Source organism: Squalius cephalus (assembly GCF_949319135.1).
Source record: "Squalius cephalus genome assembly, chromosome: 9".
Taxonomy (NCBI): domain Eukaryota; kingdom Metazoa; phylum Chordata; class Actinopteri; order Cypriniformes; family Leuciscidae; genus Squalius; species Squalius cephalus.
Genome location: NC_137130.1, coordinates 19409358 through 19434780, shown reverse-complemented (window position 1 = coordinate 19434780; position 25423 = coordinate 19409358). Strand labels below are relative to the sequence as shown.

At 36.2% G+C, this 25423-nt stretch overlaps 2 protein-coding genes across 15 annotated transcripts in view; one reads left to right on the top strand and one right to left on the bottom strand.

Moving 5' to 3' along the window:
- Nucleotides 1–5858, top strand: part of lrrfip1a (leucine rich repeat (in FLII) interacting protein 1a) — a 36272-nt gene extending 30414 nt beyond the window's left edge. For all 14 annotated transcript variants that reach the window (XM_079881494.1, XM_079881504.1, XM_079881503.1 and 11 more), the window contains 5 exons: nt 159–208; nt 290–410; nt 584–663; nt 773–877; nt 4552–5858. In XM_079881494.1, the coding sequence (XP_079737620.1) occupies nt 159–208; nt 290–410; nt 584–663; nt 773–877; nt 4552–4659 (464 nt within the window). In that variant the 3' untranslated portion in view covers nt 4660–5858. The remainder of the gene's footprint in view (nt 1–158; nt 209–289; nt 411–583; nt 664–772; nt 878–4551) is intronic.
- A 681-nt stretch (nt 5859–6539) lies between these two features.
- Nucleotides 6540–25423, bottom strand: part of LOC307164543 (uncharacterized protein) — a 63344-nt gene continuing 44460 nt past the window's right edge. Inside the window, exons 13-24 of the mRNA XM_079881511.1 lie at nt 23677–23740; nt 13460–13666; nt 13188–13333; nt 12958–13076; nt 11434–11558; nt 11091–11188; nt 10589–10725; nt 9959–10083; nt 9655–9800; nt 9367–9469; nt 8850–8986; nt 6540–8564 (exon numbers count right to left, since the gene is read on the bottom strand). Of these exons, the coding sequence (XP_079737637.1) occupies nt 8447–8564; nt 8850–8986; nt 9367–9469; nt 9655–9800; nt 9959–10083; nt 10589–10725; nt 11091–11188; nt 11434–11558; nt 12958–13076; nt 13188–13333; nt 13460–13666; nt 23677–23740 (1525 nt within the window). The 3' untranslated portion in view covers nt 6540–8446. The remainder of the gene's footprint in view (nt 8565–8849; nt 8987–9366; nt 9470–9654; nt 9801–9958; nt 10084–10588; nt 10726–11090; nt 11189–11433; nt 11559–12957; nt 13077–13187; nt 13334–13459; nt 13667–23676; nt 23741–25423) is intronic.

The window sequence follows — 25423 nt, the reverse complement described above, 5'->3', positions numbered from 1 at the left end:
TACTTTTTTGTTTTGACATTTTACTAGATTTGTTACAAAACTGTGAGTTTAAGTACCCTCTAAGGTGTTATCATATCCCCCCTCCCCCAAACAAAAATTGCAGGAAAATAGAACATTTGTTGTTGTCTTATAGTCAATCTGCTGCACTTGCTTTTCAGAAATTCGTTTGCGAAAACTGGTTGATGAGAGGGAGAACTTAATAGAGCAGGTGTGTATCTGGCAGTCGCTTGCTTCACACTCGCTTTGTCCTCATTTTGTGCCGTAACATGCATGTATTTGTTTTTTCCAGGTTAAGAGATTGAAAGGTCAACTTGAGCAGAAGAAACCGAATAATGGCATAGAGGACTCATCCACCCCAGAGGGGGATGTGCTGGAGAATGGTGCTGACTCCAACATCATGGATATACAGAGTAAGGAAATGAGCCTGCACTCTCAATCAGGTTCAGGTTAAAAGTTTTGGAAAACAGCTCAAAATATTCATTACATCATTAACAATGATTTTTAACAGGTTTGGTTCATAGTTCAAGAAACTAAGACTCTCATCCTCAGCTGTTGAGAAATGTGTAATTGTTCCTTGTTTCAGGGGATGCCAACAGGCAAGTCAATGACCTCAAATTTAAACTTGTCAAATCAGAGCAAGAAGTCACAGCACTTGAACAGAATGTGAGTTCTTTTAATATATATATTTTTATATTTGTATTAGTGTTTATATTTTTAACACATTTAAACACATTAAAATTTGACATGGTTTTAATTGAAACTCATTTTGTAGGTCACAAGGCTCGAGGGTCAGGTGACCCGGTACAAAGCTGCATCTGAAAATTCAGAGAAGGTGGAAGACGAACTCAAAGCTGAAAAACGCAAACTGCAGCGAGAGGTACAATAGCCTAATAGCACTGCTTTCATCAAAATAACAGACAAAGTCCTACTTATACACTCACCTAAAGGATTATTAGGAACACCTGTTCAATTTCTCATTAATGCAATTATCTAATCAACCAATCACATGGCAGTTGCTTCAATGCATTTAGGGGTGTGGTCCCGGTCAAGACAATCTCCTGAACTCCAAACTGAATGTCAGAATGGGAAAGAAAGGTGATTTAAGCAATTTTGAGTGTGGCATGGTTGTTGGTGCCAGTCGGGCTGGTCTGAGTATTTCACAACCTGCTCAGTTACTGGGATTTTCACGCACAACCATTTCTAGGGTTTACAAAGAATGGTGTGAAAAGGGAAAAACATCCAGTATGCGCCAGTCCTGTGGGCGAAAATGCCTTGTTGATGCTAGAGGTCAGAGGAGAATGGGCCGACTGATTCAAGCTGATAGAAGAGCAACTTTGACTGAAATAACCACTCGTTACAACCGAGGTATGCAGCAAAGCATTTGTGAAGCCACAACACGCACAACCTTGAGGCGGATGGGCTACAACAGCAGAAGACCCCACCGGGTACCACTCATCTCCACTACAAATAGGAAAAAGAGGCTACAATTTGCACGAGCTCACCAAAATTGGACAGTTGAAGACTGGAAAAATGTTGCCTGGTCTGATGAGTCTCGATTTCTGTTGAGACATTCAGATGGTAGAGTCAGAATTTGGCATAAACAGAATGAGAACATGGATCCATCATGCCTTGTTACCACTGTGCAGGCTGGTGGTGGTGGTGTAATGGTGTGGGAGATGTTTTCTTGGCACACTTTAGGCCCCTTAGTGCCAATTGGGCATCGTTTAAAGATGAACTGAACTGAAATAATCAATGTTGATAACGTGTTGTTTATGACAATTAAAAGTAAATTACACAAAAAATTTGAATTAAAAATATCAATATAGCTCTTTTTTTTAAGCAACACAAAAATTGCGTTTGTTAGTATAAGAACGCTGGCAATTCCGATGACGTCACCGGCATGGTAGAACCTGCGAAGGTATATAGGCAGCTGCAGCTGCAGGTCCTATACATAGACGAAAATGAGTAATTTTAATGGCATGGGTATCTGATTACCACCACACTCCCGGCCCGACACATTAACTGTAATTATGAACCCAAGCCCGATTTAAACCTGACCATTTTTTTAATACGTGGGCCGTTAACCAGGGGCGGCGCCAGATAATTTTTTTAACGTAGGTGCTGAGGGGGTGCTAGATATATTATATACAAATAGTATTAATAAATGAGCAAACATAGGCCACTTAATATTTAATAATCAATTATTTTAATTATCACAATTAAAGTATTAATTTTATTCAATTGAACAAGCAACATTCAGCATTCAATCAAATATTCTTATAGATGTATTATTTTTAATAATGATAATTAATAATTAGCCTAATTATTTCAACATAATATCTAATTATTTCATAGTAGCCTACATACTATGTGTGTGTGCAACAAACAAGATGTGCATTTGTAAATCCGGTGACGCGCATGCATTGATTTTTATTAATAAACAGTGTCAGCTGCAAAGATTAAGCTGACGATCGCCATCTCCGTAGTGAACGCGCCTATAGAGAGAAATGCACATCATTACATAATCATTGAGTAGCCTATTTCTTTTCGTTTTGAATTGTTTCGTTTAAAGACATTTCAAGCTTTCTATATTTCTCATGTCTGTAAGGCATACACTGAGTTTCGGTTAAGTTAGGATGAGATGCGCTCCAGTTCACGTGCAATGCAAGTGGACGCGCGGACGCCTCCATGATTATAATGTCTGCTATATTTGCTTATTATATATATATTATTTGCCTATCTTACTCATGCTGTTAACTTTTTTATATTCAACATAGATGAAAAAAAAAAAAAAATATATATATATAATATTTTAACAAATATGAAACTAAATGAGCTTATTTAATGGCTACAACACGTACAGTAGGCTTACAGACTCTCTATTTGTACAAATTGCTGCACATTCATTTACTTCTGAATTGTGCACGTTGAAAGGCATTTGTTTGTGCATAAAACATATCTGACTGCAACATTTATCAAGTTAACGGATAATTGTGCGTGCATTTATTAATTATTATCTTAGTGATTAATGCAACAAGGATGAAGCATGTAAACTGCGTTGTTTGTTTATTCAGAATGGAATGGATCGCAAATGGATCCGAATGAAGAAACGAAAAAAAAAAAAAAAACAAAAAAAAAAAAACCTGAACTCCCTCTGTATCAACAATGTGCCCTGAGATGATGGACATTAGCTAGCTTCAGGGTGGGTAGGACATTGGAATCTGTTTACAGACCTGCTGTGGTTTAATTAGCAGCTAGTAAACGCATTATTATCGAGACGAGTCATGATTTTTACAGTTTATATGGTCGGAGTGGTGGCTAGCTTGTGGAGTTTGACAAAAGTGCTTCCAACGTGTTTAGCTGCTAGCTCTTTCCCTAGGTTGGATGTTTGGTATCTAGCTTGATTTTGTTACTCAATTTCAATTAATGAGTGTCTCAGTTTTGTTGAACGCTATAAAGCCTAACGTTACACGTTATATGTGCGTGTAAGTGAATATGTACATGTTTTGTGTATGTGACAACGTTACATCCAGCCCTTCGCTTAGCTTGCTATAACTTGCGATCATGATAACAGTTAACATACTTCTCTGTCCTCTGCCTTGACGTGAGCGTTTTAGCGCCCTGTCTCTGCGGTAACATAGATAGCATCGGTGGTGTTAGTACTTGCCATTGGTCTATCGGTCTGCCCTGTACTACAGCCTGAAAAGTTTAACATTGACAGAATGGCCTCAGGTTTAGCCTAACCCTCACCAGTGAACCTGTTGTATTGAAAGTACAACTCTCTAAACAGTCTGTCGCTAAACAAATGCTCACCACGGACTCGAAATCCAGGGGCTGCATGCAATGGCTGCTCTGCTAGTGTTGGTTAGCAACGGAGTAGCTTACCATTCCAGTGACGTAGCCGAATGTTGAAATCCAACATGGCGGCGCCCGTGTAACAACAACAACATTTTCAACATACCATTTTATCCCTTTTAACAAATTCTGCCACTTTAAAAATTGTACCAATGAGAATAAATAAAATACATCTGTTATATCACCTTTACTCAAAATTCCAGTTCAGTTCATCTTTAAATGCCACGGCCTACCTGAGCATTGTTTCTGACCATGTCCATCCCTTTATGACCACCATGTACCCATCCTCTGATGGCTACTTCCAGCAGGATAATGCACCATGTCACAAAGCTCGAATCATTTCAAATTGGTTTCTTGAACATGACAATGAGTTCACTGTACTAAAATAGCCCCCACAGTCACCAGATCTCAACCCAATAGAGCATCTTTGGGATGTGGTGGAACGGGAGCTTCATGCCCTGGATGTGCATCCCACAAATCTCCATCAACTGCAAGATGCTATCCTATCAATATTGGCCAACATTTCTAAAGAATGCTTTCAGCACCTTGTTGAATCAATGCCACGTAGAATTAAGGCAGTTCTGAAGGCGAAAGGGGGTCAAACACAGTATTACTATGGTGTTCCTAATAATCCTTTAGGTGAGTGTATGTACAAATAATAAAATTAATGGCTTGCTCAACTTTGCTTCATGGCAGTTACGATCTGCATTGGACAAGATTGAAGAGTTGGAGTCTAGTAACAGCCACCTCTCAAAAAGGCTGGAGAAGATGAAGAATGGCCGAGGAACAGCAGCAACTCCCTAATGGTTTCAGATCTGTCCCATAATCTGCCCAAGTTCACCTCCACTGCCTGTCCATTTCCCATTGGGCAGCCTCCAAAAGAGCTCTCTGCTCATAATCATTCACGCCCATGAGAACCCTGATATGTTACATCCTGCAACTGTGCCATTTCTTCCTGTTTAAGTTGAGTTCTTCATCTTTGGAGAACCCAATCAGGACTTTTTTGAATGATGCAGGATGACTCTTAGTGTGGCACGTTCAAAAGCACAAACACTGTAGTTCAAAAAGTTAGAATGCTAATTGTCTCATTTGAATGTTGCAATGTCTGAATTTATTCAAGCCTAACATGCAAGGCTGCCTGAGATTATTCGGAGAAGGATCAGGAAGATCAGGACATGTTGTCCAGCTCAAGGAATTCTGGGTAGTCATTTGTTTGGTTTGTGTGTGGAGTTAAAAAAACAACAACTGTTGCTTCACTAAGATAAGACTGATACGTATGTGTGATTGTGCATATGATGCTTTCATGTGTTCCACTCTCAAAGATATTTTAACACTAGTTGAGTCCACTAGATCTTCATTATGTACAGTATCTGAAGTCAAAGTGTCTGAAACAATGTTGAGGTCTCTCAGCTGGATTTTGAATCTGTGTTTTAATTTTTTCCCTCTAGTGAATTGTCTATAATGGTGTATCTATCATGGTGTTCCCTACATATCAGAAAGACTGGTGTGACATAAATGAAGATGAATACTGATTCTTAATAAATTTTATTGTTGCATTGATACTGATGATTTAACCACCTAACAGAACGATATAAATCAGGAAGCTGTTCAAGGATTTCAGGCTGAGCAGCAACCTTTGGTGGTGATTTTGCATTTGACAAGATATTACATTTAACCTCCAGGTGAAGAAGAAGCCTATATAATTTTTGTCCAAACCAATTATGACAAAAGATGTAATCGGAAGCATTAATTGTTGAAGACTGCTGTGATCACAAGCGCCATTTATCATCACCAGCCTGGATGAGAGGTGGCTCCACCCTGTTTACAATGCTTTAAGCCATTTGTAGGTTAACTTTGAACTGTTATGCTATGATCTGAAATAAAATGTTAATTTTAATTTAAACAGAGCTGTTCATGGTCTGTATATACATCGCCTAACAGATCCCTCCAAAACCAACCAAAACTCCAACACCAAACTGGACAGCCAGGGTGAAACCAAAGAGGTGAGGTGAATGTAATTGCACATCATTGCATCCAAAAATAATTATCTTAATTTTAAAATTATTATGGATGTTTTCAAGTAAAAAATACAATAAAAAGGTAGTGATAGTTTAAAATAAATTATAATTTTTGTGACAGTCGCAATTGTAGATGTGTCAATTGTGTTTAATTTTTAGCTATAATATAGAAGGGTACGGAAGCCCTGAACCACAATGTAAAAAAAAAAAAATCCGTAAAAATATTTTTTTTCTAAAATTACGTGAATAAAGTCTAAATATTTAGACTTTATTCCCTATCATTTTTTATTCTTCTAAAATTTCAAAAATAAAGTCAAAATATTTAGAGATTTAAGTCAAAACATCACAAGAGTAAAATCATAATATTTTGAGAATAAAGTCAAAATTACGAGAATACAGTCTTCCCTAGAAGTTCTTTTTATCTTCTTTTTTTATTTTTTTTTATGAAATGCGCTCGTGAAGTCGAACTGCCTCGGACATGGATCTAAACATAACAGTAGCTTTTTACTTTTGCTACTTTTAACCCAATATATACTTCAAACCCAAATAACATTAGTGAACTATAACAGAAGCTCTCCCCGTCATATATATCAATTTAATGTTAATGAATATTGGAAACTTGCTTACTAAAATTACTTTTTACTTGCACAAAAGTGTCAGAAGAAGAACATTAATGATATTTATTAATTATGTGCAGATAATATTTGAGTAATTTTTCAACTTCATGTCACTTTTATTTATATAGCACTATTAAAACAACACATGTTGACTTATGTGCTTTACATCATCTCAGTGAAAAGACATAATACAATAGTAATACAATAATAAAATGTGTCATCAAAAACAAGAATACACCATGGCAAACAAATGTGTCTTAATTTGTATTTTAAAAACTTGTACAGAGTCAGCATCCCAAACATGTAAGGGTAAGCTAATCCAAAGTCTTGGTGCAACTACCACAAACGCACGATCCCCTTTCTGGCTTAACTTGGTCCTTTGAGATCAACAACTCAAAATTTGCTTAAAATTCCAAGTTCTTCCTGTCTGATACTCCATTAGCAGATCTGATAAATAAGCCGATGCAAGGCCATGCAGAGATTTATAAACTAATAAAAGAAGTTTAAAAGCAATCCTATACTGTACAGGAAGCCAATGTAGAGAGACCAAGGACGGAGTGATGTGTTCACGTCTTTAAATATTTTTTTAATAATCTCGCGGCAGCATTTTGAACCTTTTGCAGCCATAGGATAGATACTTGACTAAATTTTAGTTAGTTTAGTTTATTTCGGTCAACTTCAAAAGAAAGTAAAAAAAGGAAAACAATTTGCAAACAAACATAGAAACAAATTAAATCATGGTGTAAAAAATATTTTTAAAAGGAAAAAAATGAAAAGAAAGTTGCTTGTCCGAAAAGGTGTCGCTGAATCTTATGCTTATTGCGCCAATCCTTTTTACATTTAATTTATTTTACACACAACACCAAAACACCAAACACCAAAGTCATCTTGCGTACATAAAGAATGACTAAAAGAAGAAAAAGCTCAATTTATTCAGCTTTATATAATGTAATCTTTTACATATATATATTTTTTTTTTTCTTAAAGCTACTTATGGATTTACATGTTTTCAGCTCATCATCGAGACTATTCCACAGTTTAACCCCCTGAACAGACAGACATCTCTGTTGGACGTTGGTTCTGATCTGTGGTTTACTGAACATGAGTGTTCCTCTGAGCTCATAAGGAGTAGATTTCATCTGAAACAGGTTTTGGACACAGTCTGGAAATGTATTATTTATTATTTTAAACATTATTTTGGCTATTTTAAATTCTACCAAGTCATTAAATTTGAATAATTTAGAGTTTATGAATAAATTGATTGCTGGGTGATAATAATCTGTTTTATTTATAATTTACATTTTTGCAGAATAACAATTGTTTTTATTGTTGTTTTTTATGTATTTCCCCAGTTCTCTACGCAATATGCCATGTATGGCACTATTAGAGACTGGTACAATATGTTTAGGGCCTTTGAATCAAGAATGTGTTTTATTTTGGACAGGATAACAAGAGTTTTTGAAATTTTTAACTTTATGTAGGTTATGTGGGATTTCCAATTGAGTTTGTGGTCAATTATGACACCTAAGAATTGAGTTTCACTTACCATTTCTAGTTAACCCTTATACCCACTAATACCCTTATATAAAGAATTACTGGAATCAAGTCTTGATGATATAAGGGCATGGATTGCAATTTCAAGGCTCTTATACATCAGACATGATTTCATCTTAGCCAAATTTCTCAAATGAAAAAAAACGTTACCACATGATTTATCTATGCATTCAACTTCAGGGAGCTTTCAATATAAACACGTTCTTTAACATACAGTTACAGTGGGATGATTTTTAACTCTGCTGCGCCCCTGGTTCCTCGGGGGCAGAACACTACAACCTCAAAGAAAAGTGAATTCTTATTTCTCTATATTCTCTTGCATTATATATGTATGTAATGTACCCAGAGCTCCAAGAAACCATTACAAAGTCCTTGAGTTTGAGCACACTTTGCAAATAAAGCTCATTCCTTTTCCTCTAACTGGGATGTACGAAACTCCACAACGGATCTTCGCATGTGCTTATCTTGCTTAAGATCTGTGAGACTAAGTGGATTCCGTGTTACTGGATCATTCCTGTCCCTGCAACAATAAAAAGTTAATTTATTATCATCCTTCTATATACTCCTCCTCAAGATAGAAGACAACAATAAAGCAAGGAAATTAATATAAAAACTTTTTATTACGATTTAATCTTACTATGAAAATATTATGGATTATGAAAATAGCTTTTCTGTGGGGCTCTCTCTATTACGGAACACTGTCTTACACCATTTTTGCAAGTCTTGGTTCCCTTTAAAAGTGAGTGAATGGCATCTTGTGATATCACATTTCATCAAGGGAAATAACTTTTCCACAGAAACTTACGTCTTAAGATGATCCTCAATGGCTCTTCGCTCATACACATATCCACCTTTGACCTTGACTGGATCGATGAAAATCTTCCCTGTCAAGGGACATTTCAGATGAGGAGGCACTTGAACATTGCTCTCTCCTATATATGTCTGAAAAACACAAATTATAAATACAAATAAATGGTGTAATGTATTTGATAAATATCATAAAACAGAATGTAAATATATACAATTTAATTTAATAGTAAAAGTGTACAGAGCTCAGAATACTACATTTATAAGATTTGTACAATGTAACCTGACTTAGAAATGTTGACCAAGGGTCTGCTCAATATCATCCCCATATTCCATTTCCCATATTTTTCCTTATTCTTCAAAAAAAAACTCAGTTTGTGTTAGACATTTAAAAAAATATATGATATTCCAGTAACAACTGAGTGTCTAAAAAATGTACAAACAAATATAAGTTATCTATGATCAAAAACACTGAGCTACTTTTGTTTGTAATAATCAAGTGAATAATATTTTACCTTTTCAATTAATTCCATGGACTGACATGCATTTATTGCAGCGTAATCTTTAGCTGCTTGCTCATAGACGTCTTTGTTAGTCTGAAATTCCTCTGCCAATACACTATGATAGACAGTGGACAACATTTTTTTATTTTAATTTCATACATGTACAGATCAATGCAAAATAAATAATGTCTCGTCTCTGGTATGTTCCGTTTATATCAGATAAGTCCATTGAACAATATACACATTTTTTAACTGGTTATGTGAAACCAACTACTGTACTGTACAAATACTGTACTGTACCTGTCTAGTGGATCTTCAGCCTCTGGGACTATTAGAAGTCCATATACAGCATCCAGGATCTCTCTCATAGTCACATCAGCTGAGTAGTTTCGATCAAATATGTTGTGGCAAATCCTTCCCACACTGTTGATGTTGCAATGGTAAATCTATACTGCAGTTAAGGATTTTATAGTGTACAAAATGCTAAATAAATATATTTTTTCTGTACTTTTTTCTATAGTTCTGTACTCTAATCTTAATGTATTCATCAAAACAGAAATCAGTTTATGAAAATTACTGTGAAACTTCTCTGGCTTAAGGATACAGGAGTGTAGAACCGGACAACAGGTGGTTTAACTGGATAATCACGACCAAACTCGCAGTACAGCTCAAAGGTTCCTTTCTCATAGGGAGTTTCTGGAGGTCCTTTCATGACAATCCTCCAAAAAGCTGAAATATATTTTAAATGCGCAATGACAACAACCTTTATTGCTCAAATTTAAATTTGTAATTTTGACTGCCCCATTTATTAAGAGCCATGAATGACCAATGAATACGTTGCTAGGTTTTTGAGGATTATGGCAGTTTCTGTTTGCAAAACATATCAAAGAAGCTTCGACCTACAAACAGTGGAAGGTGATGAGAAAATTTACAGTTTGGACTGCATACAGTAATAGACTGGGTTTGGATTTCAGTCAAATTTAGAGAGTCAAAAACATTAAGCCAGTTTTATAGAGATGCAAGCAACCTAGTTCAGTGAGGCCTCCTCTCCCCAATTATTGATATTGATATTATTGATATCACTGTTATTTAATTTCTGATTAAATTAGTCACAGACAGTTGATATTATTAACTATTTAGAACATTTAATGCATGATAATTTGTTTAACAGGAGTAAAAGCATATACTGTCTTATTCTGACCACCAGCATAAAAGCAGGTTTAATCATACTTACTGAAGTTGGTTTCTGAGGGATACACAGAACAATATGGATGGGGATCACAGTGAAGACTCTTCAGTTCTTCTAAGATCCGTTTGTCTTTCTCCATGAAGCGACCTGACTTGGATTCCCGTATCTTATTTTTTAGTATGCTAATAAAGAAATAATTAGTATATTAGTACAGTATATACTGTGGTTGCACTACTGTTTATACTGTAATTTGAACAATTTTCACATGCACTGTATATAATAAATTTGGCCAGTTGTTAAGTCTGACATCACATGTCACAGTTTTTGGGTCCACACATTTCTTCAGATTCCAAAAGTACACTGTGACTTTGCAAAAGCTTAGCTTAAAGATGTGCTATAAATGAATAGTATTCTCGCATGAAATAGTGTAGAGGACCCGGAATCAGTAATCGATACATCACAACAGCTCCCGCTTGTGTGATATTTAAAATAATTAAATTATGTCCAATTCAGACCACAAGCTGACTTTGAATTGTACACTCAATACCTCTCTGTCCTGACCACTTTCTCTTTGATTTGAGCAGGAAGCTTCCTTTCTGGTTTTTCATCATAGCCATGGGTGGCAAAAATGTTGGTCAAGTCTTCCTGTTGAAAACAAATTTTTAAAAAAAGAATTGAAGAAAATGTTTATCTCTAATCTTGCAGTGATCTTGCTCATGTTAGACATTTTCCATGCAATAACTGTAGATATTTGCAGAAATCAGATTTACACACTGATGCTATGTAATCTATATATAAAGAGAGATAATTTCATTTAAAAATATAGCAATATTCAACACATTTACTGTTAAAGATATATAACAGGTACTGTAATGGCTTTTACTTCATACCTCTGTTTTTATGGAAGATGCGGGCACCTTTGTTCTCTCTGCCCTCAGCTCCATGGACAAGACCGTTTCCATCTCCAGAAGCTTAAGGGCAGCTTTTGCATTCTCAGGCTTAAAGCAATATCCCCCTTAATTTAATTGAGAAAACCACAATACTCTGTTAGCGACTCAAATCTGAAATAATTTAGTCACGAACAAATGCACACTCCTTTGAGTTTCTAACTACAGTTACTGACTACAAAACCCATACATGTCTATAGTGCAAGGAGACACTTTTGTATTCCCATTTATCTCAAGGGCAGTTGCTGCATCCTCCATTCAAAACATTGCTTTCCTGCACTAACGTTTTTAGCTTTCTTTCTTTCTTTCTTTCTTTCTTTCTTTCTTTCTTTCTTTCTTTCTTTCTTTCTTTCTTTCTTTCTTTCTGATACCAAGTGATTAATTACTCTGAAATCACATGACAAACATACTGACACTTTTAGGCTAAATTGACAAGAACATGTACCATCTCAAGCCCTTAACTAGCAACTGTTTGTCCTGAACTAACATCAAACGCAGTTACAGTATGAACATGAACATATCTTTTCTTTTTGTGTTTCCGGAAAAGTAATTTTACATGAACTTTACATGCTGATAGGCTACGTCAATTTAGAATAGAATAGAACATCACTGATCAATGAATAAACTTATAGCTTTTTGCACTTTGTTATAAATACTTGCAATTTTATTCTAGTAACACATTAAAGTAAAAATTTTAGTGGGCTGCACAATGAATCTAATTTCTAATTCGAGATTACGATTAGGGATGCCAACATTACGTAATCGTTCAAAGCCGCGATTACATTCAATGTCGTTACGTTGTAAATTAGTAAGTCACGAAATAAAAGTAAAATACCAATAAATCACGTTATTGGTATGTCATGTGTTAGCTGAGAAGGATTTGCATGCAGGTATAATATCATTTTATTCATCAGGAGCAGTTTCCATGTTTCATTAACAGTTTTTGTTAGTATTGTGTATTCACCATGGTAACTGATATATATATATATATATATATATATATATATATATTATATTATAATCAGAAAACTCACCAAACAGTGGTTACAGGTAATAATACTTGACAAAAACACATAACAAACATGAGGGCTTAAATGCACAGACTACTAATGACAAGACAAAGGACACCTGTGCTCAATCAAGATGAGAACATGACAACATAGAACACATGACGAGGGGAGCACATGACTTAAAGGACATGAAACATGAACATGACACAAAACCTACTTGTGACATTAAGATTGTTGATTACATTTATTCTGGACTATATAATTAGTCTAATTTAATCAAAAATGTATGGTAACACAACCTACCTTATAAGTTTGATATTATCAATGACAGATTGTGACCAAACATATTTATAAAATAGACACATGAAAACTGAATAATTCACAAAATAAAAATGAATATAAAAACATTAGTATTGAGTTATATGCACACGTTTTGTTTTAATGCACACGAACAAACCTGTTACATAGCTGATTCCATGTAAAATTGTGTTATCTGCCTTGCCAACAAGAACAGCATCAACCACAATATTTTTGTTAATCAGTTCTCTGGCAACAGTGACTGGATTATTTTTGGATCTGTAGATTAGACAATAAAAGATATCCATAATCATTTTAGTTGGTGTAGTAAAATTTTAAGAGTAAAATTTCATTCAGATGGTATAGGAATACATATACAAAGACACACACCTGTGATCGTTGCCATCTGTCAAACACAAGATGCGACATCTGCAGGCTGGAAACCTTTTCTTGATATCCTCAAACTCTGATACACCACGAACAAGTGCATCATATAACTTAGTGCATCCTGATGTTTCAATAGCATGCACTTGCTCCTATAAGTGTAAAAATGATATTGATTAAACACTGAGTACAAACAGCATTTATCATTACAACCAAATGCTTAGTAGTTTTCATTTACTTTAATTGTGATAATGGTGTAATAATCAGGACAACAATACCTTAAAGGTTTCCAGATTTTCTGTAAATTTGAGAACAGTTTCCACATCCTTGTTGAACTTCACAAGGCAGATGACATGCTCAAAATCATATGCCATGCTTCGGTTGGAAAAGCTGTCAAAGATTTGCTTGACAGCATCAATGCGCTTCATTTGAGTGACAGTGTCATAACATTTTCCCTTCATTGAAGAACTTGAATCAAAGAGCACCTGATAGGAGCATTAATTAATTAATTAATTTTGCTAATGTAAATTATGTAGACATAAGTTATATATAGATGTTGCATACATGGAAAAGAGTTTCTTAAAGTCCCCCTGTGGTGAAAATCAAGCGTTTAATGTTGTTTATATGTCTATGTGGTGTTTTTAATATGCTTTTAATGTGCAAATTCATAAGTCAAAACCATTGTTAAGTATTTTCTCTTTAGTGAACCAAAGACAGACTCAAAAACGTGGTTTCAACTTGCTGGTGAATAAAATTAGAATATTGTGGAGAAGTTATAATTTTATTTAATTCAAAAAGTAAAACTCATATATTCTAGATTCATTAGAAATAAAGCAAAATATATCAAGCCTCTTTTTTTGATGATTATGGCTTACAGCTCATGAAAATAAAAATCCAGTACCTCAAGTTATTTGAATAGATAAATCAAAAAGGATTTACAATTTTTTTTTAAATTGGTCAGCCTGAACCAGCCTGTGGCACTGCTGAGGCGTTATTGAAGCCCAGGTTGCTCTGATAGCAGCTTTCATCTCATCTGTATGGTTGGGTCGGGTGTTTCTCATCTTCCTCTTGACAATATCCCATAGATTCTCTATGGGGTTCAGGTCAGGCGAGTTGGCTGGCCAATCAAGCACAGTAATATCATGGCAAGCAAACCAGTCAGTAGTAGTTTTAGCACTGTGGGCAGGTGCTAAATCCTGCTGGAAAAGGAAATCAGCATCTCCATAAAGCTTGTCAGCAGATGGAAGTGTGAAGTTCTCTAAAAGCTCCTGGTAGATGACTGGCGTTGACTTTGGACTTGATGAAACACAGTGGACCAACACCTGCAGATGACATGGCACCCCAAATCATCACTGACTGGAAACTTCACGCTGGACTTCAAGCAAGTTCTGAACCTCTCCACACTTCCTCCAGACTCTGGGACCTTGATTTCCAAATGAAAGACAAAATTTACTTTCATCTGAAAAGAGGACTTTGGACCACTGAGCTACAGTCCAGTTCCTTTTTCTCTTTAGCCCAGGTAAGACGCTTCTGACATTGTCTCTGGTTCAGAAGTGGCTTGCACTAGGAATGTGACAGTTGTAGCCCATTTCCCGAAGATGTCTGTGATAGGCGGTTCTTGATGCACTGACTTCAGCTTCAGTCCACTCCTTGTGAAGCTCTCCCAAGTTCTTGAATCGGCTTCGCTTGACAATCTTCTCAAGGCTGTGGTCATTCCTGTTGGTTGTGCACCTTTTCCTGCCACACTTTTTCCTTCCAGTCAACTTTCCATGATTATGCCTCGATACAGCGCTCTGCAAACAACCAGCCCTTTCAGCGATGACCTTTTGTGGCTTACAATCCTTAGGGTGTCAATAGGAGCGTTTCCATTACAGATTTGCGCAAAACTTTTGCAATTTTTTCTAAATGTCGACAAAAAACTATTGCGAAATGACGGTGTTTCCATTAACCGATGTTATGAGACTAAAACGTAATTTTTTCCTCTCGCGATAAGTCATTCCAAAAATTATGGCGATGGATGTTGGTAGGTTTACGTATATATCCCAGTCACTGCACTGGCTATTATTATTAATTGAAGGAGACGTATGTGTGTTATCCAATCATTAATGGCAAGGAAATATCCTTATACTTGGAGTGGCACATATGAGGTGTTTCTCCCTCATTTCTGCTTTGAGGTCTTGATTGTGGCATTTCTTTGAGGTTTAGAATCCAATATTCCTGTAATTCTTTTGTCTTTTATGAATTTTATAAAGAACTCTGTCTCGTAGTCTGTCCAAACATACCACGTCATCTACGTCATGTTACATGTAAATGCGCAAAAACTGTTTCCATTGCAGTTTTGCGAAATAGTTCTTTTTCGAATTGCCTGAAAAACCACCTTATGTGAGCGTAAATACGTTTTTGCGATAAATGGGAGTTTTTGCAAAATTGACGTGTTTCCATTGGGCGTATTTTCAATTCGCAATTTTAATTTGCGCAATTTGATTAGTGTATTAGCATATATTACATTTTCACTTTCTTAAATAACTGATAAAAAATATTGCACTTTTCCACAATATTCAAATTTTTTGAGACACACCTGTATAGCATTAGGTATCGTTTAACTTAACAAAATCGATACTTTTAAAACGGAACCGGTGCCTAAACAGTGCCTGAACTGATACTTAAAAGAGCCTCAAAACAATGGTTAATGACATTAAATAAAAAAAAAAAATAAAAAAAAAAAAATAAATCTTAAAATGTTATATATATATATATATATATATATTAGGGTGCATCAAAAAACACAATTCTTGAATTTTGATATGGCTAGGTGCTAAAAGTGTTCCAATATATGTAGAAACAACACATGCAAAATATTTTTCCAGTACATGATGATTTAGGGCTGCCACCGCACATCTGTTTTTGTTGGATAAAGTGGTTAACAGTGCTCAATAGTCACCATGGAGATCTGAGGTAAACAATACTACAGCTCAAGAAAACTGAGGTGATCTTTCTGTTTGAGGTGATCTTTCTGTGTTGGGTATGTATTATTACATATTTCTATCATATCTGTAGTTGTGTCTTTGTATACTTATTTATCATAAGTCATTTAAGTCATATTTATAGGTATTTGGTGCTCATTACATCTAGCTAACGTTAGCTAGCAACAGTTTGCTAACCACAGTTAGGTATCAATTTTAGCTAAGCTATTAAGCTTAACATCAACAGTATTCTAGAGTGGACAATGTCATATTCAGAGTATAGCCTACAGTGGGAGAACAAGTATTTGATACACTGGCGATTTTGCAGGTTTTCCTTCTTACAAAGCATGTAGAGGTCTGTAATTTTTATCATAGGTACACTTCAACTGTGAGAGACGGAATCTAAAACAAAAATAAAAAAAAATCACATTGTATGATTTTTAAATAATTAATTTGCATTTTATTGCATGGCATTAGTATTTGATCACCTACCAACCAGTAAGAATTCCGGCTCTCACATACCTGTTAGTTTTTCTTTAAGAAGCCCTCCTGTTCTCCACTCATTACCTGTATAAAAGACACCTGTCCACACACTCAATCAAACAGACTCCGACCTCTCCACAATGGCCAAGACCAGAGAGCTGTGTAAGGACATCAGGGATAAAATTGTAGACCTGCACAAGGCTGGGATGCTCGGCTGGGCGCAATTATTAGAAAATGGAAGAAGTTCAAGATGACGGTCAATCTCCCTCGGTCTGGGGCACCATGCAAGATCTCACCTCGTGGGGCATCAATGATCATGAGGAAGGTGAGGGATCAGCCCAGAACTACACGGCAGGACCTGGTCAATGACCTGAAGAGAGCTGGGACCACAGTCTCAAAGAAAACTATTAGTAACACACTACGCCGTCATGGATTAAAATCCTGCAGCGCACGCAAGGTCCCCCTGCTCAAGCCAGCGCATGTCCAGGCCCGTCTGAAGTTTTCCAATGACCATCTGGATGATCCAGAGGAGGAATGGGAGAAGGTCATGTGGTCTGATGAGACAAAAATATAGCTTTTTGGTCTAAACTCCACTTGCCGTGTTTGGAGGAAGAAGGATGAGTACAACCCCAAGAACACCATCCCAACTGTGAAGCATGGAGGTGGAAACATCATTCTTTGAGAATGCTTTTCTGCAAAGGGGACAGGACGACTGCACCGTATTGAGGGGAGGATGGATGGGGCCATGTATCGCGAGATCTTGGCCAACAACCCCCTTCCCTCAGTAAGAGCACTGAAGATGGGTCGTGGCTGGGTCTTCCAGCATGACAACGACCCGAATCACACAGCCAGGGCAACTAAGGAGTGGCTCTGTAAGAAGCATCTCAAGGTCCTGGAGTGGCCTAGCCAGTCTCCAGACCTGAACCCAATACAAACTCTTTGGAGGGAGCTGAAAGTCTGTATTGCCCAGCAACAGCCCAGAAACCTGAAGGATCTGGAGAAGGTCTGTATGGAGGAGTGGGCCAAAATCCCTGCTGCAGTGTGTGCAAACCTGGTCAAGAACTACAGGAAATGTATGATCTCTATAGTTGCAAACAAAGGTTTCTGTACCAAAAATTAAGTTCTGCTTTTCTGATGTATCAAATACTTATGTCATGCAATAAAATGTAAATTAATTACTTACTTAAAAATCATACAATGTGATTTTCTGGATTTTTGTTTTAGATTCTGTCACTCACAGTTGAAGTGTAACTATGATAAAAATTACAGACTTCTACATGCTTTGTAAGTGGGAAAACCTGAAAAAATCTGCAGCGTATCAAATACTTGTTCTCCCCACTGAAGATGTCTCATGTGTATTGAGAGTAGCATTGTAGTTGTTACAGTAAATTAACAGGGTAAGGCCACGTGAACATGTCCCATTGACCTCCATTCATTTTGTCTATAGGACAAATGAATGGAGAATCTTGAAAGTTGAATTCTGAGAAATGCCCAAGTTGCCCAAAGGGCAAACAAACAACTTTTACTTTGATAACCCTATAGAACATGTTACTGTATAAAAGGTCATTGTACTCAACATTTCCAGGTCAACCTTTTGGCAGTTTCGCCAAAGTTCATGTGTTAGGTGGCACCCCTAAATCTCAATGGAATTCCTCAAAACTTTGCAAAGTCATTTTTATGTTAACTGGAACAAAATGCAATGCCAGCCAAATTGATATTTTGAAATAAAAATTTCACATTCAAATTTGATGCACCCTAATATATATATATATATATATATATATATATATATATATATATATATATATATATATATATATATATATATATATTTCAAGTAAATATATAGATATAAGTAGGCTAGTCTAAATACAAAGCAACAAATTTACATAACAAATTCACAATAAAACCTAAGCCACCAAATACAGATTTAACACTAAATAACGCTACAGTAGGCCTACTAATAACAAGAAAGTAGTCTGTATTCTTGGTATGCTACAAACCAGCTTTAATTTTCAGCAATTCTTTTCAATTTTTTTCATTTATTCTTTTTATTTATTTTTATATTTTGCCTTCTCTGGCCAAATATGACACCTCTCCTGACTTATTGCATGTCCTGCACTAGGTGACGTGAAACCCCTCGTGGAAGAAGCTACACAATGTGTATATAAACACGTCATCAATTTATAATTAAAAAGATTGTTATTGCCGCATCGGTGTGTATTTTACAAACTATAAATGTTGTTTTGCTAATACTTATGTGTATTTAAATGTCTGAAACCTAAAATAAACCGTATGAAGTTGAAAACACTGAATAGTTTTGATATGTGATAGCGTTGAGCGCGTCCGTCTCTAGCCCAGCGCCAGCAGACGCGCAAACGCAGATTTGAATTTAGCAGTTGATAATCATGCGATCTGAATGTTCTAATCACACCGATGGGATTGATCGTACGCATCTAGGCTTCGCAGGGAATGAATGAGTGTAGGCTACATGGTTTAAATAGGCTAATGGTGCGTTCTATTATTTATCCATTTATCCGTGTCGGAGTTCCGACTAGGAAGACAGACATTGCCTAGCAACATGCGCCAATGCGCCCCCTTTCCGCAGATTTCCCAGCTCGGAAGTCAGACAACCGTGAGGACACCGAGCAAGAATTCCGATATGGAATCCAAGATGGCTGCACCCTGTGTGACTTGTAAGTATGAATTGTTTTTGTTTTTGGACCGCTTTGGTTGTTTAAATAACGATTTTAATCACTTGTATTACTGCAATATCTTACTGCGTCCGTATCACTGCCTGTGGGTATGGGAATCGGTCTTATGTGAGTGCAATATTGAATGAAGTCTTGTTTCAAACAGGTGTAACTAACGTGGCTAGCGTTGTTAACAGAAGATAAACTAAAACTAGGGATGGCCGACGCGAAACAGTCGTTCCGAAGCTTTGCGAGATCCCGAAGCACAGATGTTTCGAAACACTGATCCGAAGCGTGATTCAAAACACCCATGTCACGTGACTATGGCCAAACGAAGCCTCAAAGTGTTTCACTAAGTGTTTCATCAGGTGTGGTCCGCCGAATCAGCGTTTGATTCACAGGGTCGGGAACAGACCACACAATCGCACATCTGTATAAAAGTGAAATCAACGCATATTGACCTTGTGGGTTTTTGTGAGAGGAGTTTGATTTTGAGATAGCAGATTTTTGGTGATATAGTGACAGTGCGATTTGATTAGTTACAGGCTATTTAGGCTTACATTTAAATTTACACAACACATTGACTGATAGGCTAGAGACTAGGGTTGCCACCCGTCCCGGTTTTCCAGGGATTGTTCTCTTTTTTGAGCGACAGTCCCGGAAAATTAATATTCTTTCCCGGGACACGAATTGTCCCGGTTTTTTGTTAAAATGTACTTCTAAAGTAGAATTTCCTGGTTTCAAACCGTTTCCTTCTACTGTTACTGCAGATCTGCCACGCGCAATTAACCCTTCTCACGCACAGAAAAATCGCGAAGCAAAGAGGACATGGAGACCGACAGACTAGACAGAGCAGGTTACTTATATTATGATATAAAAAAAATCTCAGCTCTCAGATTCTGTCAATTTTATTATGAAATTCAAACAATAAATACCGTTTTGGAGTTTGTAAATGTGACGTGAAAGATCCCTAGCGGCACGTGAACTGATCACCTCTAGCTAATAGTAAATAAACACGAATGAACAATGTTAAAATAAAACGTAGGCCTACAACTTACCGAAATGTATATTCATCATACATAATATCGATCAATCAGTGTTTTTCAACCGCGGAAAGGGTCAATAAAACAGCTGGAGAACAATTGTCACATAACATTTACCTCAGGAAAGCCATTTGATGACCATAATAGGCTATAGCACTTAGTTAGCTAGAAAAAAAGAGCTATAGAGAGTATTTTGCTAAACATTGGCTACTATATTACATATTTATTATATTTACTTATCATTAAATAAAGTTGTTATTATAATAAAAAATGCATTATATTTAATTTGTTAAATAAAGTTATTTTTAACCTTAAATAATTTTACCAGCTGATAGGTCTCTCTGTATGTTTACAGCATTAGGTGAGATTTTTTTCTTGAGAAAAATGAATGCCTATCTTCTAATATTTATCCAAATCAGTCAATTAAATCAAATCACAAGAATTGAACTGAATTGAAATCCTGAAATTTGTTTCAAGCAATAATAAAAAACGTATCTTACCAGAAATTGTACCATATAAACATTGTAACATGTTGTCACTAAACCTAATACAATTCAGTTTAGTTACTAAAATGTTTTGACAATCACAATACACTTATTTGCAAGATTATTTTTTTTTAGAGTTAAAAATTTCAGTTAAATATAAAGGAAAAACAGCGCTGGAAAATCATGCAAAAACATCTGAGTGTCCCGGTTTTTCACAAATCAAAGGTGGCAACCCTACTAGAGACAGACAGAGTATACATATAGTGACACATTAATATACATAGATATAAATATATATAGACAGCTAGATTATAGAAACATATATAGATAGATTATAGATACATATATAAATACATAAATAGATTATATCTAGATACATATCTAGATACATAGCCTATCTAGATACATAGATAGATTATAGATACATATCTAGATAGGCCTACATAGATAGATTCATATAGATACATAGATAGATAGATTTGGATAGATAGATAAAATGGAGGCTCCCCAGAAGAGATGCCGTACATCTGTGGTGTGGGAGCATTTCCGTTTAGAAACCCCAAATAAAGTGAGATGTGTGTATTGTGATCGTCAGCTAGCCTACTGCAACAATACATCATCCATGATGCGCCATTTGAGGAGCACTCACCCTGCCATTCTGCAGGGTGCAGAGGATGGCATTCCCCCTGTACCTAGGCCTTCTACTGACACTGCTGGGCCATCTAAGCAAGGTATGCATTGTTTGAAATATAATTATAATTGAAATATAATTACAAACTTTTGGGACACTGTTTAGAAAGTCCATAGCCCTATGCCCTACAACCTAATGTCCCAATCACAACTGCCAATCATGTTAAAAATAGCTTCAATGTAAAAATAATATAATATAATATAATATTGTGTGAATATACATTTTATAGGTCTACATATGAGACACACAATGCTACAGCTGATGCCACAGTGGAAGTGAAAAAATACATCAACGATGCGTATTTGGCCAGAACTCATGATCCCCTAACTTACTGGAAAGAGAGAGCAGTAATCTTTCCTCATTTGTATGTCCTAGCTAAAAAATATCTTTGCATGCCAGCAACAAGTATCCCTTGTGAGAGGATTTTTTCAAAGGCTGGAGAAATTATCTGTAAAAAAAAAAGAAGTAGGCTAAGTCCTTCCACAGCAGAGAAATTAATATTTTTGAATAAAAATCTCTAAAAAAGTGAGACATTGTGGCTTGATTTCTTTTATTAATATTAATTTTGCAGAACCAAAATAGCATTATGCACAGTGAGGAGCCTATAGGTTACAAGCTTCACATATTAGAAAAATACAATAATAAAAAAACAACACATTTTTTTAATGGCTCATCAAGGTTGTTTCAGATCAACACCTGCAAGTGACCACTAGGTGTCACCGTTGAGACGGGTGTCGGATTTATTCGAAGCCTCGAAACAATATGGCACATTTGGTTCAACTGTTTCATTGCTTCACGAAGCCTCGATCTGCCCACCACTAACTAAAACATAGCACATACTTTTGGAGCGCCTGGTACTCGGCCAGTGCTACCATAGCAACAGCTTTCCGGGTGGCGCCCATGTTTTTTCTCCGACTCGGACGCGCAAAACATACCAAAACGCTTGAAGTGTGGAAGTGACGTCATATCCGAGGGCAGAGTCGGTTCGTTGACAATAATAGAACGCACCATAAGACTGACAAGGTAATTAGACACAGGTGGATGCAATCAGTGATGATGAGTCCGGGCAGTGATTTATAGGAAATGTAGTTTGTGAGGGAATGACAATAGTCTGATGTGGAGTGCCCTCTGGTGGCTCTCAAGGAAGCTCTCATAAATCACTGCCCAGAATCATCATCCCTGATTGCATCCACCTGTGTCTCATTACCTTGTCAGTCTAAGCCTATTTAAACCATGTACACTCATTCATTCCCTGCGAAGTCTTGTTTAGTGTTTATACTGCATTTCTGAGCATTCTCCCTGGTTTCATCGTCTCTTGGTTCTTGGATTTTTGCCTGTTTCTTGGAGTCCCTTTTTGGCTCTGCCCTGCCTGCCTGCCTGCCTGGCTGTTTGTTTGTTTGTTTGTTTGTTTGGACTGTGTTCCTGTGCTTGACCCTTTGCCTGTGTTTGATTACGATTCTGGATTACTCAAATAAACTGCATTTGGATCCTCAACCTTTGTGTCTCAGAGCAGTTTGTGACAACAGTATGAAACTGCTGTAACAGTATGAAAAAAGACAACACATACTGTACAACGCATTTGTAGTCTGCTCTCCCAAAGATATATCCCATAAAAAATTCACAGGAATGCATTGAGAATCTCACATTGTTCTCCTAAAATCCTCAAGTCTCTTTTCAGGTTTGTTTTTCAGAACTGATGCTTTAAAATCTAATTGTCTCCCGCTTTCACTTCTAATCCCTATTAGCAGTGTTCACTGGATGTTTCTAAAGCAGGTAAATACAATATTTATTGTCTGTCAAAATTAAGTAAATCACTTTGAAATATTATCCCTCAATGTTTAAGTTGATGAACAATTTTTATTAAGGCAACGTAGGTTATATAATACAGACATATATTACTACAGGGATATTTAACATGTCCGTAATACTGATGCAAAAATAATCACTTTTGCGGGGTTATTCATTGTCTGTTATAGTCATTTGTTAATGCTTTTACACTTTTAAATTTTGTTTTAATGTTCGATGTTTGGAGGGTGAGAAGAATTATTTAATCTTTTACCCAAAAAAGTGGATTGCCATCTGAAAGTGTAGCAAACATTACATCAGAGTAAAATCTTATCTAGTTCACAACACTTACCACAATGGCCTCTTTGGGGGTTTTGCTGACTTTAATGGTGCTGTCAGTTCTGTTATCTTTGAGCCTGAATGGGTAAAATTGTAAAAGAAAGTTATTTGTACAATTTGCACTGTAAACCATACAAATATGTAAAAGAGTAAAAAATCTGCTCAGTCGAGACATTATTTTGTAGGAAAATCACATTTTTGCAATGGGTTTTATGATTTATGAGTAAAATAAAGTCAGTGGTTAATATTACTTGAACATTTCATTGTACATAATAAATTTCACCGTCTAATACAGTATTTTTGTAGCCACACTAAAACAGAAAAGTGTGATGTTAAGTTGCTACATAAGGGCTACAACTGTTGTCCCATTAGTTACATATAATTCATCATGCACTAGTGTAAACACAAGTGAACAATAATACAAAATGTACAAAAGGTTGCACATTCTTTCAATTCTAAATTTCACAAACACAAAGTAGCAAAAGCATTTATTTGTAACAATCAAAACAATGGATAATTGTGCAGGTTCTTAATTTTGAGACAAATTTAAAGGGTTAGTTCACCGAAAAATGAAAATTCTGTCATTAATTAATCACCCTCATGTTGTTCCAACCCCGTAAGACTTTCGTTCACCTTCGGAACACAAATTAAAATATTTTTGATTAAATCTGAGAATGAAAGTCTTACGGGGTTGGAACAACATGAGGGTGAGTAATTACTGACAGAATTTTCATTTTTGGGTGAACTAACCCTTTAAGAAAGATTTCGGTGAGTATATTGAGGATAACTAGGTAGATACAAAGTTTACTTCCTAAAATGGATATGGTACGCATATGGGCAGGGAATACTGATGCTGATGCTCTGGTAATTTCTGACACCTGCTTAATAATTAAGTTTTAGACAATGCTATTAATATTAATGTAAGCCACCCCTGTATTCATGTAAACCACCCCTTCGAACACAAATCTCAAGAACGGTCTGTGATGAGGGGCTATCTGGATATTAAAGTATGCATCTTTCAAATCCACTGACAAAAAAACAAATCCTGGGCAAATCTGTAAGAGTATTTGTTTTTAAAGTTAGCATTCTTAACAGGCGTGTTATCAGATCATCTCAAATCGAGAATGGGACTAAGGCCTTGGAACGAGGAAGTAAAAGCCTGACAATGGCCCTGTCCCAAATGGCACACTCCGGACTTGTGGACTTCCTCAGAGTCCACACTTTGGTGACGTCATGTAGTGCAGACCTATAGGGCCCTTGGCGCGAGTCCACAAGGGCGCATTGAGAGGTATTTTTGGGACAGACTCGATCGTCACGCCGGAAATAACAGTCTGGTTGTTGTTGGACAGGAGAAATCACATTTTTGCGCTCCATCGTCTTATCTCCATGTCAACTACACAGCCTAATTTTACAGTTCTAGATTTTGATATTATGCATGCCACCTGGGCATTAGACAATAGATACATCATGCTTATTTAAATGTATACAGTTGTACATAATAATACATAATGTTCCATTTGAACTAAGATTACAATTTTAACACATAATGAAAATGTGCATGAGTTTCAGATGAATTTACAGGAATTTATCAATATTCATACTATGTTTACATATGACTCAGTACAGCCCTGACATTCAGTTCTATTTATTTAATGAATCATAATGTGATCGTATTATTCAACGCACTATTATTATGTTTGAGACATCAACCACTGGTCGATGACCATAATGTTTGTATAAACTGTAGGTTACAACTGGTA